This window comes from Leucoraja erinacea, chromosome 12 (genome assembly GCF_028641065.1).
Source record: "Leucoraja erinacea ecotype New England chromosome 12, Leri_hhj_1, whole genome shotgun sequence".
NCBI lineage: Eukaryota > Metazoa > Chordata > Chondrichthyes > Rajiformes > Rajidae > Leucoraja > Leucoraja erinaceus.
The window spans coordinates 50,661,998-50,685,357 of record NC_073388.1 but is presented as its reverse complement, the minus strand read 5'-3'; the positions used below and the strand labels follow the sequence as shown (position 1 = coordinate 50,685,357).

General features: G+C 45.0%; 1 protein-coding gene across 1 annotated transcript in view; it reads right to left on the bottom strand.

The window, feature by feature from the left end:
- LOC129702359 (sestrin-1-like) overlaps window positions 1-23,360 on the bottom strand; it is a 56,467-nt gene that overhangs the window by 10,861 nt on the left and 22,246 nt on the right. Inside the window, exons 2-3 of the mRNA XM_055644126.1 lie at window positions 3,040-3,237; window positions 303-485 (exon numbers count right to left, since the gene is read on the bottom strand). Coding sequence (XP_055500101.1) covers window positions 303-485; window positions 3,040-3,237 — 381 coding nt within the window. The remainder of the gene's footprint in view (window positions 1-302; window positions 486-3,039; window positions 3,238-23,360) is intronic.

Genomic DNA, 23,360 nt, shown 5'->3' with positions numbered 1-23,360 from the left:
GCCAGCTACGGGACTCAAGACCGTCCCGTCAATGGGGGGGCTCGAGGCCCCTGACCAAGGAAGAACAAAAAGGGAAGGACTTGAACTTTATTTCGCCTTCCATCACAGTGAGGAATGTGTAGGAGTCACTGTGATGGATGTTTATGTTAAAATGTGTTTTTTGAGTATGTTGCTTTTTTTAAATTGTATGACTGACCTGGCCAGTGAAATTTCACGACACCAATTGGTGTATGTGACAATAAATGAACCTTATGAAGTGATGACGCTGTGTATAGGGTAGGGGATCCATGGATGAAGCTCACCTCAATGTGTTGCTTGGTGATGAGCCAGGGTCGGTGTGCCAGGATCTTGTTGATCTCGTTCAGGTTTCTCAGCCTCTGGGGTATGCAGTCCAGCCCCTGCAGCCACTGTGGGTTACCACCCACCTGGAGGAACTGATTGATGTGAACCTCCACCAAGTACAAGCACTGGTGTCGAGCAGCCGCCTGGTGATGAGAACAGAGGTTTAACCCACGGCTGGGGCTCGTGGCTACAGTAAGTGAAATGAGGAAGACACAGGGAAGGGAAAGGAGGCAGTGCAGAGAGAGTAGTTATTATGCGATTACAAAAAGGAAGCAAAGACTGGTGCTATCACCACATTCACCACAGTGGTCACCAGCTGATCGGTACTGTTTGTAATTTTACTAGGTATGTTACAAAACCTACCTGAATCGTGGCTGAGCATCTGCCCCAGCCCCGTGTGTGTGATTTTGACGCTGTTTAGAGGGGGCGGGTTTAAAACGCAATTTTTACTAGGCTGTTCCAATCGAAAATGTTCAGCCTAGTAAATCATTAACGGAAAATCGCTGAAAGACCCCGTCGCAAAAGGTATTATTAGTTTTTATGGCCTTGTATAATATTTATAGTAGTTTAAAAATCACTCTCTCACTCCGCAACCTCTCGCAGCCCCAGGGTTTTATAAAGCAAACAATTAAAGGTATGTACCTTATTTTTACATTAAATAGGGCTTGTATATAACCCTGTATATAAAGTTTTCTATAGCGAGTAGTTCATTTTGGGCTCTTTATATCCCGCAGTATTTTTCTGGGCACTTGAGGGCACAAATCCAGCGCAATGTGAACGTTCTAAACCAGCGCGTTCACAGGAACCCACTAGAAAGCTGATTTAAATTGACTTTAATTTACAGCAAATGAACACTAAATTCCTTCCATTTGGCCTATAAAATGATGTAAATGGGCTATTTAAAAATATTAATCATTTATTAAGAAATGGATAGATGTTTAGATCTAGTAATTGAAGTTTGAAATTAGCTACAATTGGGTAACTAACTAATTATATGCTTTAATTTCAGGTCATCCAAGTAAGATTATTTTATATTTGTTTCAGAATGCTTCAATCTATGATAACTGAAAATTTCATTCAGTTCTCTTAATTTTTAAGAAGGTTATGGGCTTTTGGCTGTCCACGATCACAGCTTTTTTGTTATGTCCATAGAAAATCAATAGGGAACAAGATGCTAATTTCCGAGTATGAAAATGGCCATAACTTTTTTATTACTTGAGATATGAAAGTGAATTAGGTGTCAAATTAAACTTATTGTTATGCTTTATCTGATGGGATAAATTGCAGACTTGATTTTTTAAATCTCAAAATTTTGTAACATTGCTAATTTTACCACACACAGCAAAGAGAGAATTTCAGCATCAGCCCGTCCCCTTCATTATCCCAGCCTTGTCATTAAACACTCTTTCAGGGAAAGTAAGAAAACAGGTGTCAGGGATTTCCCAGAGAGTTTAAAAAAAAGTTCTCTCCATAAATAGAAAGCATACAGGCAGACTGAAGTAGGTAATGGCAAAAGGTTCCCAAAGCAGCTCGAGCTGCAATTTTAGAGCAGTGTTGAATCTAATGAAGAACCAAAATGTCTAATCTTGTAGGGGCACGAAACAGCATTCAATAGGTTAGGAAAAAATGTGGTGTGGGGATTGCTATTTGTAGGGGCACACATGTTGGACTGGATTATTGCAGTGACCAATTCCAACTACAGAGGATGCAGGGCAGGTCAGGACTAGGACGTGATGTGGAGCTGCCATTACTTGAGTGGAATAAGCCCAGATTGGATGACCCGCTCATCCCAGGCTCGTCACTATGGCGATGCAGGCCAGCAACATGGCTGCCATCCGCTTTACTAACACCTCAAATTTCAAAATCTCACCCGTGTCTTTGGCCACAGCACCCCCCCCCCCCCACCCCCCACCAAATTCTGTATCATCCCCTGTCCTCCAATTCCAAGATCTCAACATTTCCAGCCTCATGCTGCCAGATTTTGCCATTTTAGTGAACCAGTCTAAATATTCCCATACTCCAAAATATTCCATTTTACTTGTTACATCTTCAAAATTCAGCATTTTTTTATTTTAGATTGGGATTATCTCCAACTTTTTGCTTGTCAATTGTTATACAACTACAATTTGTTATTCATTTGTACAAGTTGAAAGGTAATGCTAGGAAAATGAAAAAAAAAAGATTTTGCACCAATTTTGCATTAAGCTCCAGCCCAAGGTGACAATGGCCCCCTGTGGCCAATAATGTTTGTGACCTAGGGACAGAGCAGATGTCCTGTTCTAAGATCAGTTGCTTTAGTTTTTTTAGAGGTACAGCGAGGAAACAGACCCTTTGGCCCACCGAGTCCATGCCCACCAGCTGTCCCCATACATGTACTAGGGACAATGTACACTTATACCAAGCCAATTAACCTACAAACCTGTAAGTCTTTGGAGCATGGGAGGAGACCGGAGCACCCGAGGACACGGGGAGAATGTACAAACTCCGCACAGACAGCACCTGTAGTCAGGATCGAACCCGGGTCTCTGGCGCTGTATGGCTGCAACTCTACCGCTGTGCCACCATGCCACCTAATTGGGTGTTGTTGCTGAATGCCCTTCTTCGCCACACAGACAGCCACATGCTGGAACGTGTTGATGTGGGCGCTAGGTCAGCGTAACACTAAAACGTGTTTATGTCCTTAAAATGCATACTTACCATGATGGCAATGTAGTGTCGGTAGTGGAAGGGGAGCGGTCCATCCATGTGTAGCAGGTAGTGTTGGGTTTTGAGGAAGGACTCCAGGTACTGGGGGTGGCATCCCATGAGTTGCACAACTCCGTCCAGGCAGCTCCTGCTACCCAGTGCCTTCACAAACAGGTGGGCCCGGTCATTCTCTCCACCCACCTTGTTGATCTGCAGGTGAAGAAGACAAGCACAATGCACCTCAGTCCACCTCTTTACAATCTGCTTACTTCAGGTTATCTGTAACACAAGTAATAGGTGACGTTTCGGGTCGAGACCCTTCTTCAGTCTGACATCAGCCTGAAGAAGGGTCTCGACCCGAAACGTCACCTATTTCCTTCGCTCCATAGATGCTGCCTCACCCGCTGAGTTTCTCCAGCATTTTTGTCTACCTTCGATTTTCCAGCATCTGCAGTGCCTTCTTAAACATGTAACATAAGTAATCTCACTCAATCTTTCCTGAATTCCAGCTATACCAAATATTGAAGTGCTCACCTTGGCATGGAAGGCAAGAAATGGTTTGCAATGGTAACAATGTGGATTTAGTTTAGTTTAGAGATATAGCGCAGAAACAGCCCCTTCTGCCCACCGAGTCCGTGCTGACCAGTGATCCACGCACATCAACACACACACACACACTAGTGACAATTTACATTTATATCATTCCAATTAACCTACAAACCTGTACGTCTTTGGAGTGTGGGAGGAAACCGAAGATCTTAGAGAAAACCCACACAGGTCACGGAGAGAATGTGCAAACTTCATACAGACAGCACCCCTAGCCGGGATCGAACCCGGGTCTCTGGCGCTGTGAGGGCAGTAAATCAGCAACTCTACCGCTGCGCCACCGTGCAGTCCCTACCCGGGGTAATTAAAAATTAAATCTTCTAATTTCAGAGCTATATTTTCCCACTGTGCCAGTGCGAGCTACTATGTGCTTTAACATTCATAGATAGATACAACAGGACAACAAGGCATCAGCTCAGAGTCTGTGTCAACCATCAATCAAAACATCCTACATTCATTCCATTCCTTCCATATTTTATTAAATCCCACCAGATTTTACCACTCACCTAACACCGCGGGAATTTACAGAGGTCAAGTAATCTAACTGGGAGGAAACCAGAGAATTCGGAGGAAACCCATGTGGTCGCAAGGCCAACCTGCAAACTCCACATAGACAGCACTCGAGGTCAGGATCGAACACAGGTATCTGGCGCTGTGAGGCAGCAGCTCTACTAGCTGCACCACCCATCTTTGAACTTTGTTTCTGATGGAAACCATCACGCAGATCAAGGGTGAGACTGTGGCCGGAGAGGGCAGCAACTGGGAGTTAGAGGCACCTGGTGAACATCTGTAACCAGATGCACAGGGGCGTCACCAGCAGCTGATGCACCTTTTCACACACTCGCTATCAGCAATCAAGATAAACGGCTCTCCAGAAGAGGGGTGGGAATACTGGAGAAGAGGCAGCTCAGGCTGCTGTCTCACGGTGAATGCTGCCCATTCAGCAGCACAGGTCCACATGTTTTAATCTGCTGTCCAATATCAACCGCAGCTCCACAATAGGAGCTATCCATGAAAATGTAAACCATGCAATCCCAAAACACCCAATAAATTTAAACATTTCCAGTTATTAGCCTGAAAATGTCTTTGCAAAACTCGACATGGATTGAACTGACCCAGGCTGAGACATGTTAGACCAAGCCAGCAGTGGGAGGAATTGCAGTAACAACAGACCCTGGGAAATATATACAGGTAGGATTCCATTCATGAATTTTATACATGAAATATATATATATATACACACACACACATACACACACATATATATATATATATACATACACACATATATATATATATACATATACATACATATATATATATATATACACACACATATATATATAATATATATATACACACACACACACACACACATATATATATATACACACATACATATATATAGGGCTTATACATATTTACCAGGTTATATATTCTCACATACGGACATATGTTATTTATCATATATACACATACATATCTGTAAAACCTACACATTATATATACACACATACATATGTAAATATCCACATAGACAGCACTCGAGGCCATACTGAGCCTGGGTAGGAGGCATATATATAGGCAGCAGCTAGTAGCTGCACCTTCTTTATATATACTGTATTCTGATACATACATACATTATGCAGATCAATACTGATATATATATGTATGTATGTATGTATATATATTATAGCATCAGTGGAATGTTAGGGGGGTGGGAAGAAGGGCTTATGTTTTCCAGGTTTATTCTCGTGCGGACAATGTTATTTGTCATTAACATACGTCTCTGTAAAACCTTCACAAGGCCAACGTGTAAACTCCACATAGACAGCACTCGAGGCCAGGACTGAGCCTGGGTAGAAGGCATGTGAGGCAGCAGCTAGTAGCTGCACCTTCTTTGAACTGTTTCTGATGGAAACCATTATGCAGATCAGGGTTTGAGAACGTGTTGTGGCCAAAGGGCATCACCAGGGGGTTAGATTATTACCAAACACTGGGTGACCACTGTAATCATTCAGCAATCCTTCCAATTCGTACTTTTAGCAAATATTGAGATAGTTCAAGGCGATGTGAAAGGAAGCCAGCTACTAACGGCGACGTTAGGGAATAGGAAACAATGCGGATGCAAATCAGGACAGTCGTCGGGCCAGCCACTCGGTTTGCAAATGTTCAAAGGGAATAGGAGGAGAATTAGGCCATTCAACCCATCGAGTCCACTCCAACATTCAATCATGGCTGATCTCTGCCTCCTAATCCCATCTTCCTGCCTTCTGGATGGATAAACTTTGCTTGGAGATGGTGCAGAATAGTTTCACTGATCTGATCCCCAAGGGGGCTACAAGGAAAATTTGAGCAAATCGATTTCATTGGAGTGTAGACGGAGTAAAAGTGACCCCATCAAAATATATGACTTGAGGATCTGGAGCTGAGAGGCACAGCCAAAGGTTGGCCATTTTGGACCATACATTCTGCTGACATTCGTCCGATACATGTTTTGGCAATCAAACCAATGGGCACAGCGGTAGAGTTGCTGCCTTACAGCGCCAGAGACCCAGGTTCGATCCCGGCTACGGGTGCTGTCTGTACGGAGTTTGTAAATTCTCCCCGTGACTGTGTGGGTTGTCTTGGATCTTTAGCTTCCCCCCACACTCCAAAGGTTTGGATGTTAATTGGCTTGGTATAAATGAAAATTGTCCCTTGGATAGTATTAATATGTGGGGATCGCTGGTCGGTGCGGACTCGGCAGGCCGAAGGGCCTGTTTCCACGCTGTATCTCTAAACTAAACTAAAATGTAGAAATCTAATCTGGAAATATAGAGATTGTTGAAGTTCATCCACAATCTTATTTACTAACACTGCTGCCTTGTGACATCTTCCTGATCTCCCCATCTTACATTGCTGTGCGGAGTAAACAAAGACATAGACAATAGGTGCAGGAGGAGGCCCTTCAGCCCTTTGAGCCAGCACTGCCATTCATTGTGATCATGGCTGATCATCGACAATCAGTAACCGTTCCTGCTCTTTCCCCATACCCCTTGATTCCGCTAGCCCCTAAAGCTCTATTAAATTCATCCAGTGAATTGGCCTCCACCGCCCTCTGTGGCAGAGAATTCCACAAATTCACAACTCTATGGGTGAAGTACTCCAGCATACCTTCAACGTGAGCCTGGAGAGGGTGCTTGTGATGTGGAAGACATCCAGCCTGGTTCCTGTACCAAAGAGGACTCGCCCTAGCTCCACCAATGACTACAGACCAGTAGTGCTGACTTCACACATCATGAAGTCCCTGGAGAGGCTGGTGCTCGCTCACCTGTGACCCCTGGTTAAACCCTACCTGGACCCCCTGCAGTTCTCTCACCAAACAAAGATGGAGGTTGAGGACACCATCATCCACCTGCTCCATCATTCCTCTGCTCGCCTGGATAAGCCGGGAAACATTGTGAGAGTCATGTTTTTTACACTTCTCCAGTGCTTTAACACAATCTGGCCTGACCTGCTAGGGAGCGAATTGACAAAGATGCAGGTGGATGCTCCATTGGTGTCCTGGATCACCAACTAACTGACTGGACGACCACTATATGTTAGACTACAGAACTGTGTCTCGGACATGGTGGTGAGCAACACAGGGGCTCCACAGGGAACGGTCCTCTCTACCTTCCTGTTTACCATCTACACCTTGGACTTCAGATATAACTCCGACTGCTGCCACCTGCAGAAGTTTACAGATGTCTCTGCAATTGTGGGCTGCATCAGTGAGGGGAGGGAAGCTGAATACAGAGGTGTAGTCAACGGCTTTGTTGAGTGATGTGGGCTGAATTACCTGCAGCTCAACACCGGCAAGACTAAGGAGATGGTGATGGACTTTAGCAGGAGAGGAACACCCCTGTCCACTGTTTGAAGGTATGATGAAATCTCACTTTGTTTAAAAAAAAAACATGCATTTCATCCATAATGCATCTATTATCAACCTTATTAACGCCCCTCGGACTATCCTTGATTGGACTTTGCTGGCTTTACCTTGCACTAAACGTTATTCCCTTATCATGTATGTATACACTGCAAATGGCTCAATTGTAATCGTGTACTGTCTTTCCGCTGACTGGTTAGCACGCAACAAAACCTTTTCACCGTACCTGGGTACACGTGGCAATAAACTAAACTGAAACTGAACTGGTCCCTGACCCTAATATTGCAGGGTCAAACCGCACTGGATTACAGCCCTAAAAAGCCACTTAGAATCCTTTGCAAGAACTCTACATAAAGCAAAGCTTTTGTTGTTGGTTGTAAAGAGCAGACTCAGCATAATGTCCGTGAACTAGTCATGCAACCAACACTCACTGAGTTGATGCGGCGGTGGTGTAGCGCAGGGTATTAGAGGGAACCTTGAATGAAGCGTTGTCTGCAATTATACAGGATAGATAGCCCAATGATTGTGGATCAGGCAAGTGGACATTTCTGGTGCTAAGAAGCCCTTACTACAAGCACGAGGCTGATGGGAGAGTTTTAAAATAACCAAGGGTGCAGAAAAGCTCATGCGGCAGAGAGCTACAAATAAGTGTCTGCGGAGTGAAATGTGGAACAGTGGTGCTGCTGGAATCTAGGCCATGTCAACACTGCATTGGACCATATCTACCAGAATACACCCATCTATGTTAATCTAGTAGGCATTTTGGACTACAGGTTTCTCCTCACTAATGGAGGTCATTGTATCATGTGTATTCCATTCACTTTTTTAATAAAATGTTCCCCAGTATTACACATTTTCCAGTGAACCTGTTAGGTTTAAAAGGGAGAGTGGAAACAAGGCCCAAGTTTAAAGGGAGTGTGGGAACTGGGGCCCCTGTGAATGTATGAGGAGAGCAAAGGCCATCTGGTGAGCCAGATGCTGGGGAGCAGATTGTCGAGCATTTTACTGTGTTCTTTACTCTAGCACTACAGTGAGCTCCTGCACTACTGAGCACTACAGAGAGGAGGTCTGGTAGGTAATCAGAGATAGCAGAAGGAACAAAATCCACAAAAAAAACAGGAGAGAGGAGACACACAGAATGTTGAGGAACAGGAGATATTGGAAACTGGCTCCAAATAAAAAAAACCACCACAACCAAGGAAAGCGGAACGAGTGCAATAAATAAATCAGCAGAGCAGAACAGCGAGGAGTTGAGGAAGAAAGTCAGAAAGGGATGCAGTATCACCAAGGATAGAAAGGTGAATGATGGAGATTCGAAGCATGTAGACATATTAAAAGTATGAAAGGGGAAATGGCAGGACACAAACCAGGAGAGAGATGATTATAGGACACAAACAAATTGGTGAAATTAATGTTTAAAGGCCAAATATCATTTAGCTTGGAATTTAAAAAAAATTGTTTTTTAAGTATGGGCCTGTTTTGCACACAGGCAGTAAGTACCATGATCTTCCATAGCCCTGGGAAGAATGTAGTCTATTAGCTACAGTAACGCACGCAGTGCATTTCAGAAAAGTCGATACTTCTGCATTTCTCAGCAATCCCAGCAAGAAGCCCATGGAGGAACTGGCGACGAGAAGGGCCGTTGAAATGGGGTTCCTGTGGGTACTCCTGCTTCATCCCTAAGACTCGCAGGTTTGCATGCTAATTGGCCTCTGTAAATTGCCCCCCCACCCATTGTAGGGAGTGAACAAGTAAGTGGGATAACATGGAACAAGTGTGAACAGGTGATCGATAGTCAGCATGGGCTTGGTGGGCCGAAGGGCCTGTTTCTAAGGCTCATCTCGCAATCAAAGTAGATTCTGAAGACCTGCCATCCTCCGAATGCTTTATCCCACACCCACACAACATGAACTGCATCTGCTCCGTCACCCACCCCCTCAAAATCTCAACTAAATTCTCCATAGATGGTGAAATGGAACTCTCAAGTTTTAGCAGTTCAAAGTCAACAAGATTCTCCAAGTAACCACTGACTGCAAGATTCACTACGATCTTGTGTCTCACTATTGACAAACACATTGTATTCACGACAAACACATAATTGCTCCAGAAAAATTATTTCCCTCAACAGCTTGAAGTGGGATTGAAAATTTCATTTTAACAAACATATCTGGCCCTGAATGCGTGGTACAACTCGCTGGAATAGTTGGGGATGGGGAAGGTGTGAACCTTCTCATAAAGGAACTCAAATACATGTTGGGTCCATTGTCCATACAAGGTTAATTCCCGGGATGACGGGACTGTCATATACTGAATGGAGCAGCTGGGCTTGTACACTCCGGAGTTTAGAAGGATGAGAGGATATCTCATTGAAACATATAAGATTGTTAAGGGTTTGGACACGCTAGAGGCAGGAAACATGTTCCCGATGTTGGGGGAGTCCAGAACCAGTTTAAGAATAAGGAGTAAGCCATTTAGAACGGAAACGAGGAAACACTTTTTCTCACAGAGAGTGGTGAGTCTGTGGAATTCTCTGCCTCAGAGGGCAGTGGAGGCAGGTTTTCTGGATGCTTTCAAGAGAAAGCTAGATAGGGTTCTTAAAAATAGCGGAGTCAGGGGATATGGGGAGAAGGCAGGAACGGGATACTGATTGTGGATGATCAGCCATGATCACATTGAATGGCGGTGCTGGCTCGAAGGGCCAAATGGCCTACGCCTGCACCTATTGTCTATTGTCTCATTTGTAGTGGCTGAGGAAGAAATGTCCGAGCTTGTGCACTTTGTTCACGGAGGTAGATCAATACATACTGCTGACTCTAGGAACACGAAATGCCAAAGTGTTCCATTCCCCAACTCTGACATCCTCTCCCTTAAAGAGCACGAAATGCGCAAAGACAACGTTCTCTTTAAAATGCCGCTGCAAATTTTCCATGCAATGCAAGTTGCAGAGCCCGTGCAATAGTCTCAAAGTGGGCAGGTAGCAGCTTGGTCTGTGCAATGCTTAGTGTTGGTTGGTGTAGAATAACCATACCAAAGGTGGAACAAAGAGGAACTTTGGATCGCTACAGTTACCGCATGTCAGTGTCTCGTATAGAAACTGCAGCTGACAGCTTTCTTTTGCCTTTTACAGTTTGAAAGGAAACTTGTTTTTTGGTTTCCTGTATCAAGGAGTTTTATTTAAACATTAACATTTACTTTTCTTTCACACCAAAGAAAAAAACCCACGACCTTCGTCCTCAGCTAAGCAAAAGATAGTTCTCTTTTCCTTCACTAGAGTTGCTGGAGGAAGGCTTTACACTTAAGATAGACATTTAGAAGATTGAGGGGGGATCTTATAGAAACTTACAAAATTCTTAAGGGGTTGGACAGGCTAGATGCAGGAAGATTGTTCCCGATGTTGGGGAAGTCCAGAACAAGGGGTCACAGTTTAAGGATAAGGGGGAAATCTTTTAGGACCGAGATGAGGAAAACATTTTTCACACAGAGAGTGGTGAATCTCTGGAATTCTCTGCCACAGAAGGTAGTTGAGGCCAGTTCATTGGCTATATTTAAGAGGGAGTTAGATGTGGCCCTTGTGGCTAAATGGATCAGGGGGTATGGAGAGAAGGCAGGTACGGGATACTGTTGGATGATCAGCCATGATCATATTGAATGGCGGTGCAGGCTCGAAGGGCCGAATGGCCTACTCCTGCACCTATTTTCTATGTTTCCATGTTTCTATGGCACAAAAAGCTGGAATAACTCAGCGGGACAGGCAGCATCCATGGAGAGAAGGAATAGGTGGCGTTTCGGGTCGAGACCCTCCTTCAGACAGAAAGTCAGGGGAAAGGGAAACAAGAGATACAGACACCGATGTGGAGAGATGCAGAACAAATGAATGCAAGATAGGCAAAAAAGTAACACTGGTAAAGGAAACAGGCCATTGTTAGCTGCCTGTTAGGTGAGAACGAGAAGCTGGTGTGACTTGGGTGGGACAGGGATAGAGAGGGGGGGAATGCAGGGGTTACTTGAAGTTAGAAAAATCAAATACATACCACTGGGCTGTAAGCTGCCCAAGCAAAATATGAGATGCTGTTCCTCCAATTTGCATTTAGCCTCACACTTTTACACTTATTTCATGCTCATTAATTTTCAATCTGCCCATGACAGTCAATGTCAGGATTTTTTATGGTTGGGGCAGATTATGAGGGGCAAAGGAAAGGTTTTCAGAAAAGGATTGTGAAAGATATTGGGTGTTGATGGAGCAGATAACTCCAGATTCGAGCAGGAAGCTCCAAACATATCCCAAAGCATAGACCCAAGCAGTCGTTGTAGGTGCGACAGAGGTTCACCTGCACCTCCTCCAACCTCATCTATTGCATCCGCTGCTCTAGGTGTCAGCTGCTCTACATCGGTGAGACCAAGCGCAGGCTTGGCGATCGTTTCCCCGAACACCCCCGCTCGGTCCGCAATAACCAACCTGATCTCCCGGTGGCTCAGCACTTCAACACCCCCTCCCATTCCGAATGCGTTCTTTCTGTCCTGGGTCTCCTCCATGGCCAGAGTGAGCACCACCGGAAATTGGAGGAGGAGCACCTAATATTTCGCTTGGGCAGTCTGCACCCCAGCGGCATGAACATTGACTTCTCCAATTTCCGGTAGTCCTTACTGTCTCCTCCCCTTCTCAGCTCTCCCTAAACCCTCTGGCTCCTCCTCTTCCTTTCTTCTCCCCCCCCCCCCCCACCCTACATCAGTCTGAAGAAGGGTTTTGGCCCGAAACGTTGCCTATTTCCTTCGCTCCATATATGCTGCCGCATCCGCTGAGTTTCTCCAGCACATTTGTCTACCTCCCAAAGTATGAACTTGGGTTAGAGACCAACAACACAACCAAGGACGGGTGAACACAATGGAACTCTTATCTCATCCCAAATGCTTTTGAAAATACTATGCATAGAGTGGGTGAAAGAGGAGGATTGGAATGTCCTTGCCTGCTAAAGGAAGAAAGTATTGCTTTTTTGCTGTGCCTTGTACAGCATCTAAAGGACGTTACAGCCAAAACAGCACGCAATGAAATGCAATCAGTCATGTAGGAAATGTGGCGGCCAATTTGGGCGCTGCAAGGTGCAACAAATGTGAAATAGCTGGTCAAAGGATCAATATTTGCCAGTAAACCAACTGCCCTGGGTTGTCAGTTACCGCTCCGGGTTACTTTACATCAGATCAGGTCTTGCTTTAAAGTCTCATTCACGTGCAGCACCATTGACAGATTGAACCCCACGAGGTGTAGCTCTGAAGCACCAGTCTGGTTCACAGGCACTGATCTCACCAAGCAGCCGTGGCCCCACATCCTTCTGACTCAAAGACAAAATTTGGGATGGCTTCCACTAGTGGGAGAGTCTCGGACCAGAGGTCACAGCCTCAGAATTAAAGTACGTTCCTTTAGGAAGGAGATGAGGAGGAATTTATATCAGAGTGTGGTGAATTTGTGGACTTCATTGCAACAGAAGGCTGTGAAGGCCAAGTCAATTGATATTTTTAAGGCATTGATAAGATTCTTGATTAGTGCGGGTGTCAGGGGTTATGGGGAGCAGGCAGGAGAATGGGGTTAGGAGGAAGAGATAGATCAGCCATGATTGAATGGCAGAGTAGACTTGATGGGCCGAATGGCTTCATTCTGCTCCTGTCACTTATGAGCTTATGAAGCAGTGCTCCCAGCTCAGCTGTAGCTTCACACAATAGCAGCCTCAATAGGGGAGGTTGGAGAGAAAAGGATTCTTCCCAGTAGTTGGTGTAGACAGAGTGCTCATGAATTACATGATAGATTTGGCTCAATGCAAAATAAAAAACACCAAAGCCCTTTGGTTAAGCATTGAATCACACAATGTAACTCAGCCTGCCAAAACCATTCATGAAGTATGTGTGAACAGATACCAGGATCTGGTCCAGATTGACATGGGACGCAGCTTGAACATTTCATGCACCCGTTATATTTCACTGGAATCCTGTGCATTCTGTGAGAAGTTGATCATGAAACACAACATGCATGTTAAAAGCCCGGTGTAATACTACAAGTTAAATGCCATCCACTTGATTTCCAGAACCTGTTGGAATGAGCACGTGTCAACCTTGAATGTACCAAAGTCATGAGCTGGTACCGTTTAAGGACCCCCCCTCTCCCCCCCTCCCCAGGATTCCTTGAAAGTAAGATTCTGGTCTGGAACCACCACACAGACTTGTTCTAGGCGTCCATCCAAATACTTCTCATTCTTGAATCAGCAGTCAACATTGCACATGATAGCACAACATTCACTTTAATGAAAGTGTCAGCTGTGACTCTGACCCTCGCATTCTTGTCTGGGAATACGAAGGTTCTGGGTGCAAGCCCCACTTCACTCACAAACATCATGAAGAAAGACTGGATAGACTTGGTTTATACTCTCTAGAATTTAGAAGATTGAGAGGGGATCTTATAGAAACTTACAAAATTCTTAAGGGGTTGGACAGGCTAGATGCAGGAAGATTGTTCCCGATGTTAGGGAAGTCCACGACAAGGGGTCACAGCTTAAGGATAAGGGGGAAATCCTTTAAAACCGAGATGAGAAGAACTTTTTTCACACAGAGAGTGGTGAATCTCTGGAACTCTCTGCCACAGAGGGTAGTTGAGGCCACTTCATTGGCTATATTTAAGAGGGAGTTAGATGTGGCCCTTGTGGCTAAGGGGATCAGGGGGTATGGAGAGAAGGCAGGTACGGGATACTGAGTTGGATGATCAGCCATGATCATATTGAATGGCGGTGCAGGCTCGAAGGGCCGAATGGCCTACTCCTGCACCTAATTTCTATGTTTTTCTATGTTTCTATCACAATACCAACCCTCAAGGCTGAGATAGATAGATTCTTGATTAGCACGGATGTCAGGGGTAAAGAGGAGAAGGCAGGAGTAAGAGGGAGAGATAGATCAGCCATGATTTAATGGCGGAGGAGACTTAATGGGCCGAATGGCCTAATTCTGCTCCTATCACTCAAGACTCGTCAGATGTTAAACCAAACTCTCATCAGTAAAGACTACAGATCTTCAGGAACACCTCTGAAGAATAGAGCCGGTGTTTACATATATTCCTTCACAAAACAAGGGGGTGGTAAGGGTGGCATGCACAGTACTTTGCAAATAACCCCTGAATCCATTGGCCTGTTATGTCCCAGCTCAAGGCACATTAGGAGTCAATTCTGTTGTTGCGGTCCTTACACCACATGGATTGTAAACTGATTAATGACAACAGACATATTTCCCTAAAAGGTGATGGAGAACCAGCTAGATGTTAGCTAGATAGTGGTTCCATGGCAAAGTTTAATTGAATAGAACATATTCCATCAATGGGATTTAAATTACCCAACAGCCATGGTGGATTTTAAACTCGTTATTAGTCCAGGCTCTTGACTGTTAGACCAGCAATTAGCATGATACCAGTGAAATAAATCACACACGGGACTGCATTGTCCAATGCTGAAGACAACTAATGACTTCATGTAGATTCCAGCCTTAATGTCAATTATTTTTCAGTTACTTTTCATCACCCTTCAGGTTTTAGGTTAACTCGGATATTCTTTCCACAGATACTGCCCAGCATTGTCTAGTTTTATTTTTACAGATTTCCAGTGGCTGCAGTTTTTTTTAATGTTTTCAAGATTCAATTTAATTGTCACATGTACCAATTAAAGTACAGTAAAATTTGAGTTATCCATTTTTTTACCAGGGCATTGACCGCAAAGAGTCGTGATGTTTACATTTTTTTTTAAATCAGCATGTGTCTTGACTCAATGACTCTTACAAACTTCTGCAGATGCACCGTAGAAAGCTAACAGTTGGATTGTAACACAACATGGTTTTGGCAACAGCTCCTCCCAAGACGGCAAGAAATTGCAGAATTGTGGATGTAGCCCAGTCCATCGCAGACCATACTTCCCACCGCCGACTCCATCTACACTACACGCCAACTTAGTAAAGCAGCCATGACAATCAAAGGCTTGACCCACCCAGGTCATTCATTCTTCTCTCCGCTCCTGTTGGGCTGAAGATACAGAAGCTCGATAGCTCACACCAGCCGTCAGTGCAACAGCTTCTTCCCCTGTGAGCAGGATTCTGATGGCCATTCCATAAGCCTGGGTATGGTTCGATTCATCTCCAACCTCTTGCAGAATTGGGCTTTGTCTCACGAAATTGTGCGCTACTTGGCTGAGAACTATATTCCCCACTCCATGTCTTTCCCTTTGCTCAACCAATTGTACTGAAGCTTGGCGTGATTGCATTCATGTATAATATTATCTAATTTGATTGAATTGCACACTAAGTGACACACTAAGTTCTCTGAACACCAGGAAAACAAAAGAGCTCATTGTCGACTTCAGGAGGCACAGCACCGACTTAGTCCCCCTACATATCAACGGCGAGTGTGTGGAGAGGGTCAACACCTTCCGGTTTCTCGGCGTCCATATCGCTGCTGATATCTCCTGGACAGACAACACGACAGCGGTCATCAAGAAGGCTCAGCACAATCTAGACTCTAACCTGCTGCTGACCTTCTACCGCTCGTCCATCGAGAGCCTGCTGACATACTGCATTACAGCATGGTATGGCAGCTGCACCATGGCAGACAGGGAGAGGCTTCAGAGGGTAACTAGGACAGCGCAGAAGATCATTGGTTGCCCTCTCCCCTCCCTGATGGATATCTACACCTCCCGCTGCCTTACCAGGGCAAAGAATATCATCAAGGACAGCTCCCATCCTGCGTTTGGACTGTTCGACCTGCTGCCCTCTGGAAGGCGCTATAGGTGCATCAAATCCAGGACAAATAGACTCAGGAATAGTTGCTTTCCGAAAATTATAACTACTCTTAATTCAAATTCACACATGCACAGACTTCACAGCCCAACACCCGGACTTCCATCTGTATATATATGTATATAGCGCCGCAGAATTGTGCACCTATCACCCCCCCCCTCCCCCCTTCTCCCTTCTGTTTGTTTTTCTGTTTCTTGTTTGTATATGTATGCACTGAGTACGAGCAGCTTTTAATTTCATTGTACATGTACAGTGACAATAAATGGCATATCATATCATATCATATCATAAGTAAAGTTTTTCACCGTGGATGGGCACAAAATGGTGGCGTAACTCAGTGGGCACCTCGCTACACGTGACAGCGATAAACCCAAGCCTGACCTGGTCTGCCCATTTTGTTCCACTGATTGGTTCTTTCTGTGCTGAGGCACTGGGACCCATAGAAGAAACATGCATTAATACAACACCTTTCACAGCCTCATTTACAGCCAAAAACAAACAACGTCTTGAAATGCAATCTCTGTTGTTGTGTAGGGACCATTCAGTCAATATGCTCAGAGCAAACTCCCATCAACAGCAATCTATCAAAGACCAGTTAATCTGTGTGTGCTATTGATTAAAAGGCTAAGATACTGGCACGGTTCCTCTCCAAAATAGTTCTGCCGGATCTTTTTAGCCACCTGAATGCAGATTGTAAATGTAACACTTGTTGCTGTAAATCGCAACACATTTAGGGCTGCCACCTGGAAAGAGCTGGATAAACTAATACAAATGAAAATTCCTGCGATCTTGTTGAAAATTGGAGTTTATGTTTTTAGGGTAATAAACTGGCAAAAAAAAAGGGGTGGGGGTGGGGGGAGGGGGGAGAATTACAGGAGGTAGGCGTGACTCATAAAGAAATGGCTATGGCGTAGAGGAATTGATTTAGGTAGGTAAAATTAATTTTTAGAAAATTTCAACTGAACTAGATTTTGACGCAACCAAACTTTGATGTTCGTCTTCTAACTTTTATGATGCCGTATATTTAAATTTTTTTGCCTGTTTAATCTGTGTGTTTATACTTCAACATGTTTATGCAGTTCTCATTATGGATACAAAATGACGTTAAACATAACCTTTCTTTAATTTAAGAGTAATAATTTCTCTAAAGTGCATAATATTTGAATATTTCCTTTACAATTGTGCATTCATCTGGTAAATATTTATAATTGCGAATGTTGTATTTATAATATTTTTCTCATCGACTCTGCAGCGAAGAGTTAACCTCGGCCACTTTCTGTACAATATTCCCAACATTCAATCCCGTCGAAGTCAACTGTGCAGGGACAAGTATGACTAACGACCAATTCTCTCTCCCATAGACAAAAAATGCTGGAGTAACTCAGCGGGCCAGGCAGCATGTCTGGATAGAAGGAATGGGCTACTTTCTAGGTCCCTACCTGGTCGGAGAGGCAGCTTTTCTCAGGGCTGCACCGTCGACCCGTCCTCGCGGCCTACCAGCGGGCTAGGAGCGGCGTTTTCCTGTGGGACCACCCAGAACCTTTGGCTTCGGTGGCGGCACAGCACTGGAGCGCTACAGCGGAGCGGAGCAGGCGATGCCTTGCCTGGGTCGCCGCCCTGGAGCTCCGGTGAGCTGAGACTGCCGAGAATAACATCGCGGAGCTGCGGGACTGTGGAGCGGGCAGCTGCGCTGTCTTTAACATCGGGAGCCTGGGATCTCTCGACGAGATCGCCAGTGGTGGAGCTCCAACCGGCGCGGCCTTGTCGGCTTCAGAAGCCGCGGTCTCCGTAAGGAAGTGGCTGTTCCAGGGTTCCCAAGCCGCTGTGAGGACTCTCCCGACGCCGGAGCAACAGCACCCGGCAAGAACGGCCTGGAACATCGGGCCTCCATAGAGGCAACTGTGGGGGCCTCAATGGGCCCGACTATAGGTGAACTGGGGTTGGGGACTGGACATTGTGCCTTCCCTCATAATGGAAACCAATGTGGGGGGATGTTAAAGATTCTTATTGTTCCGTTTCCAAGATGGCTGCCGGAAGGGAGAGTGAACGCTGGTGCGATTACCTGCCGCTGCTCTCTCTTTGAATTGTGTATTGTTGATGTCTTTACTATTTTTTTTTTTTTTTTTTTTTTTTTGTTTTGTTTCATTCCGCTTACATGTTTTGTAATCTGCTTACTAAATTTTGTAAGGTGTCCTTGAGAGTCCTTGAAAGGCGCCCATAAATATAATGTATTATTATTATTATTATTATTACTCCAGCATTTTGCGTTTATCTTCGGTGTAAACAAGCATCTGCAATTCCATCCTACACATTCCCTCTCCCATGCACTGAGTTGCAATTTTGTTCCATAACTTTTAATGATATAGATTGATAGACATGGAGAACACGAACCCAATCTTGCACAACTTATCCCATTGATGTCCATCATCATATAAGCTTCAAAACTACATAAACCACAGAAAAAGTGAAATAAATGAAGCATATTTACAAAGATTAAACTAACATACAAGGGCAATAGTCCTAATATAACAAAGCATTATTCATTGCTTTAAGATAATAAAATTGGTCGCACATACATGGACAGAAATTCCAGATCATATTTTCATTGCTTATGTCTTGCTCAATGACTCCAAAGACGTACAAGTTTGTAGGTTAACTGGCTTGGTGTCGTTATAAATTGTCCCTAGCGTGAGTAGGATTGCGTTAGTGTGCAGGGATCGTTGGGCAGCGCGGACTCAGTGGGCAGAAGGTACTGTTTCTCACAACGAAAGCACATTTTCCAATGCTTGATTAGCCCAAAAACGTTAAATCTAATGAGCTTTAATGACACAATCCCTTTTGGAGCATGGGGGGGGGGGGGGGGGGGGGGGGGGGGGGGGTGGTGGTTGCAGAAACTACATGCCAAGGTGGGCATGTCAGGTCATTTGCTTAATTTCTTTGCTTAAAATAGGGAACAGTGAAGTTCTGAGGACTTAGGTTCAATAAGTAAATGTGTATATTGTCCATTTGACTTGATCTAGGCCACTGGTTTCGAGATGTTTTAGTTTGGTGTAGAGGCACAGCATGGAAGGAGACCTTTCGGCCCATCGGGTCCATGCTGACCATCGATCACTCTTTCACACTAGTTCTATGTTATCCCATTTTCGCATCCATTCCCTACATACGAGGGGCAATTTAAAGAGCCAGCTAACCTACATTCCCGCACGTCTTTGGGAGGAAACCCACTCAGTCACCGGGAGAATGCGCAAAGCACACAAGCCAGGTCAGGATGGAACGTGGGACTCCAGCGCTGTGAGATAGTTATGCCAGGTTGTACCACTGTAGAGCCCCTCGTGGTGGAATGTGTGAGTGAAGACTTTTTGGATAGAAAATCATGAGAGTGGAATGACTTTTTCGTTTTAAACCTTGCCTTGGACATGGGCTGTGATGGAATGGTACAAGCAGTGGGAGTGTAGGCAGAGAGAGCCATGCTTGGGATGGGAGCTGATAGGTAATCCAATCTGGCATCAGCTGTTGTGAGTGATAGACGAGTCTTCCCATGGGTGAGCAGCTGCTGTGCCTGTCAACAGCACAGCTGGGATGTGAAGCCGGTCACGTTTCTATGCTGCCGAGCTTTGGCAGTAGTCGAACAGCATATCAGATGAACCTGTCAAGCCTTCTGTCATAGCGTGAATGTCAGTTTATTACACTCAATGATAAACTGCAGGAGCCCTTAGGTGCACTGGCCTTCTAGTAGGTAGTACTATAACCCCCCCCCCATCCCCCCGACAGGTGTTTGTTAACTTTCTACTTTTTAGTTTAGTTTAGAGATACAGCGCAGAGAACGTAAAACTCCGTACTGACAGCTCCCGTAGTCAGGATCAAACAGGGGTCTCTGGCGCTGTGAGGCAGCAGCTCTACCGCTGCGCCACTGTGCCGCCCTAGACCAAAGATGGGGGCAAATGAAGGCTCCCACTGAACCAGACAGGACACGCCCCACCTGCAGCAAAATGCAGTGCCTGCCCATCACTGCCTACAACGGAGCACTTTGCCTGCATGGTGGGAGCATGTGGAGGCCACGTACTAACAGTGAAAGGAGCAAACCACCTTGCACACAACACATCTCCTTGGCCGACTGGTACTAGAGTCTCCACTGCCCACTGAGACTTGTCAGCCTCTTGAAAACCAAGAGAACCAGAGTAGAAGCGTCCATAGGGATTACCCGAGGATAATAATCTGAATAAGAGATACTTTATGTGGAGGTGGTGCCCAAGCTTCTAACTGAACGATACCAGAGCTAAGAGAGTTCAAGAGTGTTCCATTGCTTTAACTGCTCTGGTGCATGTATGCACTTAGACACACACACAATTTGCACTACTGCCATCTATTACATCTTGAATTTCTTTCTTCCCCAACCTCGCTACTGACATTTAATGACTTGATGTCTCAAGAGGGTGGCACGTTGGCACAGCAGTGGAGTTGCTGGCATACAGCGCTTGCAGCGCCAGGCACCCAGGTTCGATCCCGACTACTGGTGCTGTCCGTACGGAGTTCTCCCCGTGACCTGCGTAGGTTCTCCGAGATCTTCGGTTTCTTCCCACATTCCAAAGACGTACAGGTCTGTGGGTTCATTGGCTTGGTATAAATGTAAATTGTCCCTAGTGTGTGTTCATATGCAGGGATCATTAGTCAGTGCAAATTCGATGCGCAGAAGGACCTGCTTCCGTGCTGTATCTCTAAACTACAATGTAGAAATCTAATAATCTGAAAGAGTGCCCGTATCATGCACGTGATATATATATATTTTTAAACGGACCCTCATTGCCTCCAAATCTGTCCTTCCACAGATCCATCCATTTGTGAGTTCTAAACTTTCTCAACTCCAGTAAGATCCATTGCAACATCTTTAACAGAAGTCACCCAATCCTGGACCGTTCTATAATCCAGCTGTTCTACAACTCAAACGTATAGCAGTTTTAAAATTCCATGCATTTGTTTAAAGGAGCTAAGCTTTCGAAAACCGCACATCACAACATGTTAATCATCTTCACAGTCGTATATGTACTTGTGACAAGCAGCATGTATTCCTTATAGAAAAAACAAAGAGCCTTTGACCCGAAGCACTAGCTGCTTCTCTTCCCGCAGATGCTGCTTGACCCGTTGAGTGTTTCTAGCATTTCATCTTCCTAGCATATGCAGTTTTTGATTTTCATTCTGTGCTCTTGCCCCCTATTCTGGATTTACATTGCCTCCCTAATCAAATAGATCACTTTACACTTCTCCACATTGCATTTGCTGCCTTAAAGAGACCCGGGCTCGATCCTGCCTCTGGGTCTTTATCTGTACAGCGTTCTCCCTGTGACCTGAATCTGTTTTCTCTGGGTGCCCCGGTTTCCTCCCACACTCCAAAAGAGGTACGAGTTTGTACATTAATTGGCTTGGTAATTTGTAAATGGACCCTAGTGTGTGCAGGGGATTAATGTACGGGGATTGCTGGTCGGCACAGACTTGCTGGGCCCGTTTCTGCGTTATATCTCCAAACCTACCCCCAATATGGCTGCAGATTTAGGAAGAGCAACATTCTGGGTTGCTGGGAGCAGCTGAAGCAAGGGATGTTGAGAATTCTCATTCCTAATCTCTATCTGGTGACCAAGTTTCCTCTGAAAACTGCACGTGTTGGAATATTTCCAAACTGATTAATTTACAGCAAAATGTAAACTAACTGTTCAGGTCCAAGCAGGTGGCACAGTCATTTGGGAGCTTTGGCAAGAGGATGATCACAGATTGTAGTGTTCATTCAAAGACTTTCTCAGTGAAGGATGGGGCGGGTCGAAACAATAAAGTGCCTTTAATCTTCCAGCATTTATCTTCTATCTATTGCAGATCTTGGATTACGAGCAATAATTAGCAGTTCTATGGTGCAGTTCCCAGGAGCCCACTACTGATTAAGATCCGGCAAAATCAAAGTCATTAATTCGCAACATAGCTGCAGTTAGTAAATATAAATATATACACAAAAGGGCCTGCCCCACTTGGGCACCATTTGTGCGTCACGCAGGTGGCCCGCGAAGATTTTGTACATCCCAAAATCCTGGGGCGCCGCATGCGACTGCGCGTCACTGCCTACGCCACCACGTATCATGCGCGCATCACGTGCACGGCACGACGCGTAAATAATGTCGCGTAAATGACGCCCAAGTGGGACAGGCCCTTTAATGCACAATGTTTTAAACACAGACAGCTCAGACTAGCCTCTGTAATAGGGTGGCACAATGGTAGAGTTGCTGCCTTACAGGTCCAGAGACCCTGGTTCGATCCTGACCACGGGTGCTGTCTGTGTGGAGTTTGTACGTTCTCTGCGTGACCTGTGTGGGTTTTCTATGGCTGCTCCGGTTTCCTCTCACACGCCAAAGACTTGCAGGCTTGTAGGTTAATTGGCCTGGTATAATTGTGAATTGTCCCTAGTGTGTGTAGGATAGTGTTAGTGTGCGGGGGTCGCTGGTCGGCGTGGACTCGGCGGGCCAAAGGGCCTGTTTCTGCGCTGGATCTCTAAATTAAACTGAATACAGATACAAATTTGCTGATACATTCAAACATGTTAACCTTCACATTTGTTAGACCACCTGAAATTCCCAATGCTGTGTGGGCCAGCATCATCAAGTTCTCTTCTGAGATGGGAACCTTACTTCCAGCTGTTGTTATACCCTACAGAGTACCTGGACTGTGTACCTCAGAGTATTCCTTAAACTTCACACCAGTACTCACACTGATTCCTACACTCAGATTGTAAAATACCAAAATCTTTCATATTGATAGTATTACCTCAATATTTAATCTAAGCTTGTGTCTACAGAAATAAATTCAGTCTGAAGCAGGAACTGCATTAACACCACGATGAATGAGTATCACCACCAGCAACATGTAGAATTTTTTTAAATATAATTAAATGTCAAAGAGACCAATGTCAAAGAAAACAGAAGGAACTGAAATTTTGAGACAGGGGAAAGGGAGAGTGGAGGAAAGA